The sequence below is a fragment of the Hemiscyllium ocellatum genome, chromosome 5 (assembly GCF_020745735.1).
Source record: "Hemiscyllium ocellatum isolate sHemOce1 chromosome 5, sHemOce1.pat.X.cur, whole genome shotgun sequence".
Taxonomy (NCBI): Eukaryota; Metazoa; Chordata; class Chondrichthyes; order Orectolobiformes; family Hemiscylliidae; genus Hemiscyllium; species Hemiscyllium ocellatum.
Window position 1 is genome coordinate 28,069,590 of NC_083405.1, and position 6,145 is coordinate 28,075,734.

Sequence of the window (6,145 nt, forward strand, 5' to 3'; positions counted from 1 at the left end):
TCGAACTGCCTCAGTCCAATATTCTTGGGCATTTCTTCAAGCTGTCTTTATTGTCTGCCTGACATTTTGATATTGAGCTCACTGTTACAGTACCCCGCATATATAACAGTCACATGTAAGGCCAACTCTTTCATATATGCCTTTACATCCCCCAGAGGCTGCTAAATTTGACACTAAATCGACCCTTACTAGCCACAGTCGATTCTTTATTATACCACTCAAATGTGTATTAGTTTTGTATCGTGTCTGGTATTTGCGACCCCATGATTAACATACTGCATAGACAACGAATATGATGTTGTACAGTTGATTAGAAATAGACCCAGTGAATGTCATGGTTGGTGACAATTTCGCTTATTGTCTTAGATGAGCTTTAAACTCAAATTGTCGTGTTTGACTTCGCCGAAAAATACATTTACATATGCGTGTACCATAGTTTTCTAATCAACAAAACAGAAATTATTGCATACTTGTTTATTAAAGCAATTACCAATAAATTTCCAAAATGCCGGCCACAAAGAACTACACGCACACATATTGTTCCTGAAAAGCAATCTTATATTTGATGCAAAACATACTAGTTACTTCTCTGTTCAATAATCAGAAAAAAGAGCCTTCTTAATGGATGTATTATCTCACTGTAACAAGGAAAGGATTTGAACCATTCTTTTAGATTATACCAACAATTAGCTACAAAACGTTATTAACCAAACGACCTAAAACAAACATTGTTTCTCACTAAGCACAAGAATTGTGTTTAAACAGACTTTTGCAGCTTACGAATAAATTATCACCAAATACTCTTTTACGCAGGCAATTGCCATAGAATAAAATGTACTTTATAAATTAGTTATATATGTATAGATACACTATATTTAGAAAACCATTTCACTCATTATCAACATAAACGTAAATTCAAGTTTCCAGGATATGTTATTTGGATATTTTTGTCAGTTTTGTTTTAAACAAGGTACATTTTAACCCCTATCTGTAGGCGTAGGAAATGGTAGAAAGAGACCTTTTTTAAAGGTCAAGGGTTTGAGGGGTCAGTCTGCCCCGCTAAAAGCGGCTAATCGGTCAGAAAATCTGTCCTCTCGGTGAACTCACTCTGGTTGCCCAGCCGTTGACAAACAATGCAACTTTTTATTACAAAAGACCGTTCGATTTACAATAAACCACAAACATCAAAGAGAAAGGAAGTAAAGATGCAAAAGGGTTTTCATTTGCTGAACACAGCTAAAGTTTTGCCATATAAAGGGTAAGTTTTAGTAAACTTGCCCTTTCCAAAACAGGCTTGAAGGTAATAATTACCCTTTACTTCAGATAACGTACGTATAATTTTCTGTGGTAATAAAAATGGTCCAGCAAGAGACTCCAGGACTGCTCCAAGTGGGGAAAAATGGTGTTCGTCGAGATGGCCACATTTTATTCAGGAGAATCCAATGTGTCCACACACTTTTCCAAAAGAACGCCCTTCAGACTTGCTGTTGAAGTATACAAAGAAGTATTTATTGAATGAGGTGATTAATGATTCCGAGCAAAATCTGGTATTTTCAATCTGTTTAAAATTCCTTTTACAGATAAGCAAGCACGACTGCCTAATGGGGGTGAAGTTTCTCATCGTGCGATTCTTTGTCTTTCTATATACTTTTGCAGTCCTCTTAAACCGCAATACAAAACATATTTAAACCCGTCTATGTCTGATAATGTGAGCAGTTTTTGTTTGTCATTTGTAAAAGCGCAACAATTCTGGGTAGCAAAATATATTCTTTTTTCTAAAGGAGATGTGGAAACGGAGTCAATTTTCGTATACTCCCTATCGAAATTAACAAAACATTTTTGTGAAAAATTTTGGTTTGTTATAGTGTACTTCAGTTTTAAACAAGTTTTAGAAGAAAATGCAGCCAATATGTATATTTTCTCCGCCGCTAACGTAGTGTGTTCTTCTCAATTCTATGTTTGTACTTATAATGCTAAAAATTTCCAAGAGAAAAAAGATAGGCATGAACGAATTTTTCTGCTGTGAGCATTAAATGTTGCTGGGACATACAGATGTATCAAAATCAATAATATGTTTTTGAAGAAGTCCATTGCTTCTTCCACGATAAAACCTCCAGTGTGCTGTTTCTTTTCCCTAGGAAATCTGATGCTTGTGCTGCCTTTTCGCAATCAATAAAATAGATCATAATAGAACTATCATCCTTCATAATGTTTGAAGTCACGAGTTACAATTTTATGTTCTGTGTAGTAACTCTTGCTTAATTGTTCAACGCCCTTCCCCTAAGATTAACAAAATGAAGTCAAAGTATATATTGGAATATTTAGTCTTGCAATTTATAGTTTATCAGCCATTATTAAGCATAATAAGGCAAACAATGATTGCATTTTTATATTTAAAATGCAATTGCCACATTCCATTATGTAATGCATGAGAAAGCACAACAGAATGCAAAGTGAAATTAAAAATAATCCCACATAATAGCATTTTATTTCGGGATCAGAAATGTTGAGTCTATGGCCATAAAAAATGGGTTTACCACCTTATCGATAATTTATTGTTTGATAGCTTCACATTTTACTGCATTATTTACGACTCGGTGACGTAGAACTTGATGTGGAGAGGCTGTAGAAAGATGAATTGTAGATCCATGTAGTAATTTATCCTCTTTCGCCCAGTTATTCTTCAGAACCACGCAAAATATTTTGCTGCGTGTGAATGTGAAGGGGGAGGGAGTGGGGGCAGCGGGAGAGGTTGTTGAGGGACCTGGGGGGAGGAGTTACGAGGTTTTATTTTGAAAATAAGAATGTGAGCAAAAATGTACTGAAAGTAAATCTGTTAAACGCATAGTCCCATTATGGATTCGAGAAAATAATTCGCTCTGCGTTCGCTAAATCCTGACTGGAAGTAATTTGTACACATAAAAGCTGAGCTGGTCCACGAATTAACATTTTATTTAAAGCCTGTGGCTTGATTTTACACTGCAATTTTTGTCTTTCGTTTTAGCAACATTTGGCACTGCACATAGCACACTGAAATATCCACAGAAAAATACACAAATCTTACCAATGATTTGTATGGTTTCGTCACAGTTTGGACTGTACCAAAATTGTTAAATATACAACCACTCATTTGAAATCTCTGTATAAGATCCTTGCACATTCGTGATATCAGTAACACGACTATATAGAGAATACAGGTTTAAAATAAAAACACCTTAAATAGCGCTGGCGACATAATTTATTTCCTATATATGTAGCATCTGGACAGTTTATTTGCTCTAAAACCATGTTCCACATCCACACATATTGCTGCCTTTCTCATTTTCTAAAACAGATTTATTCTTAAATTCTCACAAATATTCCAACAGACTACACTAGTTGTGATTATGACGCTTACAGTTCCTCACAATATCTATTATTCACTGTCCTTTTTTTTCTTTTTGCTTTGAATATCATGGAAGAAGCCACTTTGACAGAACCTTATATCAGTTCATGTGGAGGTAATGAAGGATACCCAATGTATCCTATCAAACAGAAAACACTTTGAAAGTCTGCAGGGAATGGGTTAACAGAACAGTAATGCTTGCCCCTTTTGGGGTTAACAGCACCTACCCTGGAAAAATATCGCTGCAAGAAATCCCACCTCATTCAAGTCAGTAATGTGGCAAACACATTTAGGTCCAAACTATGTTGTGGGAGAGGGGTTGGAGAGACGAAGCAGCTATAGACTTGATGAATTTGGTGCTGAACCATCTGGCTGTGGGCCCTGGGAGGATACTTGTGTTTGCTGGCTTGTAGAAGATGATGAGCTAGCAGAACGCATCTTAGTGTTAGGCAGTTTATGATCTTTCTTCCATTTCATCCTTCTGTTCTGAAACCAGATCTTCACCTGGCGTTCAGACAGGCAAAGAGTGTGTGCAATCTCAATGCGTCGACGCCTGGTTAGGTAACGGTTAAAATGGAACTCCTTCTCCAGCTCTAATACTTGTTGTCTCGTGTAAGCAGTTCGAGACCGTTTGGGCTCTCCTCCAGTGTAATTTGGGTTCACTGAACAAAACAAAAGTATCCAAACATAAATACAGACACAGCCACGAATCTGATAATGTGATTAGATGCACGTGAATGAAGATTCTAAAAGACAATACTTTTTTTCTCTAAGTGTTCTGACAAAGGCGTACAATCTACTGCAATAAAATGGCTCTGGATATTTAGGTTAGAAAAGCATCAAAGACACATGGCCAGGAGCAAGATCCAGGGCAATGAAATTTATGGGCGCTGTAATTACCGACCTAACAGTTAGGTGATCGTAAATCTCATGAAAGGACTAGTTACAGAAAGGGTTCCGCACATCCGACTTCAATTGAATTTTAATTGTTTCAGTTAGCTTTACTTACTTACCGGTTGTAACGTGAATTTTCTTCATCCACGGGTAAACTATGGGTTCTTTGCTGAGAGTACCTTTCTGGGCACTGGGATTTTTCGCATTCTGGCTACACAAAGCTGGTGTGGCTACTGGGACCACTTCACAAAGCTGATTCTGTCTCGGTATGTGATTTTGGAGGCTAGCCTGCGACTGCACATGACCCCTTTGCGACATGTCTTGGTTGCCAGTGCCTTGGACATTGTTGAAGCTGTAGGTCGGCTCTGGGTAGTTTGATTGTGGGTATAGTGCCTCATGATGGAATCCAGGGTCCCGCGGCCGCTCGTAGTATTCAGGAGATTGGCTTGGTATGTAGTTATTTTGAGAATATTCCTCACAAGGTGGAAATTTTGGCTCAACGTAGTTGGAGTTTATCAAAAACGAACTCATGGTCATTAATTTCTGAAGTGCAAAATACTAATTTTTCTCGCGTTGTCGTTTTTCTGTTCCATAAAACCCTCCTACTTGCTGTCAAGTGTATAAAGTTAGCTGTTCATGTGATGCAAGCAGCCAATGGGGTGATTGCCTGTGGGTCCCGGATAAGGAAATACACCAATGATGAATGCATGGAGTCCAGTCAAAAATTCCATATTATCATTCAAAATCTCGTTTCCCCTGAAATTATGCTTTTGCATAAAAAGGGAAAATTTGGAACAATCAGGAAAACGTTCATTTTAAAATCGTCCAAAATGGATAATGATGTTATGATGTTTTATCGAATGCAAATTTTGCAAATACATGTTTCACGCAAAAAACATCAAAAGATGGTGTTCAATAGAGATCCGCTACTGTTTGAAATAGTTTACTCTTTTAGAAGAATGCTTCTGTACAAAACAAATTGCTTCAGAACATTCTCGAGGGGGGGAACGAAGACAGTTGGGACAATAATTACCAGAGTTCATTGCACACGCTTGTCCATTTTAGTGCAAGGATGCTGTCAAAGGCATTCTAATGTTCATCGCTTGCAAGAAGAATTTTCATATAATTGCGAAAATTCTTGGTTTGTTTCAATGAAACACAAGCATTTTAAAGTCCCAGATAAAAGCGAATACCTTTTGCAGGGGCTCATATGAACTCAAAATATGTACTGAAGAGTTAAATTACTAAGGCAGCATTAGAGGATTTTCTTCCTTTACTGCAGATGTATATACTGCGTAAATGTTATATAATCAATTGAGATTTTTAGCCTAATAAATCTTGTTTAAAATATATTACCGTTTAATTGTTCGATTTTAATATGGCTTATTTAATGAAATAGTCTCCTGTTAGTTTTTCAGGCGCTATAAAATTGATTTGCATAAAATAACGAATATTTTGATGTCTGAGATACCAAATTTAGCAGATATCATTCGCATCATCTTTGAAAAATACAGCAATCACAATTACTCAGTAAAACGATTCATTTGAATACAAACTCTATTTTAAGACATCCAGTGACCTTTTCTTTCCATTGTACATTTGAAATTGCTAGCAAAACTTCCTTTCAAACCCCTGTATAAATAAATATTAAATGCATCAATTAGATTTCAAATGATTCTGTTGCACCTTTACATTTAATCTGCTCCCAGTACTGTTTGTTATATCAAAAATTGCAACCCGTTTCCAAAGCACAAAAACTCCAACAAGATTGATAAAGCTTTCGAATGTTCATTTCATTTCTCAAGAAGCAAAACTAACCTGTCCTTAAAAACACAAACTACTTAGCTTGCTAGATTAGTTAAAGTG

General features: G+C 36.6%; 1 protein-coding gene across 1 annotated transcript; it reads right to left on the reverse strand.

Annotated features, from left to right (window-relative positions):
• Positions 1-2,931: 2,931 nt before the first annotated feature.
• Positions 2,932-4,841, reverse strand: LOC132815646 (homeobox protein Hox-A4). The gene is made up of 2 exons (XM_060824618.1): positions 4,399-4,841; positions 2,932-4,047 (listed from the first exon to the last, which is right to left on the reverse strand). The coding sequence occupies exons 1-2, from the start codon at positions 4,814-4,816 to the stop codon at positions 3,722-3,724; spliced, it is 744 nt and encodes a 247-aa protein (XP_060680601.1). The 5' UTR covers positions 4,817-4,841; the 3' UTR covers positions 2,932-3,721.
• Positions 4,842-6,145: the final 1,304 nt, after the last annotated feature.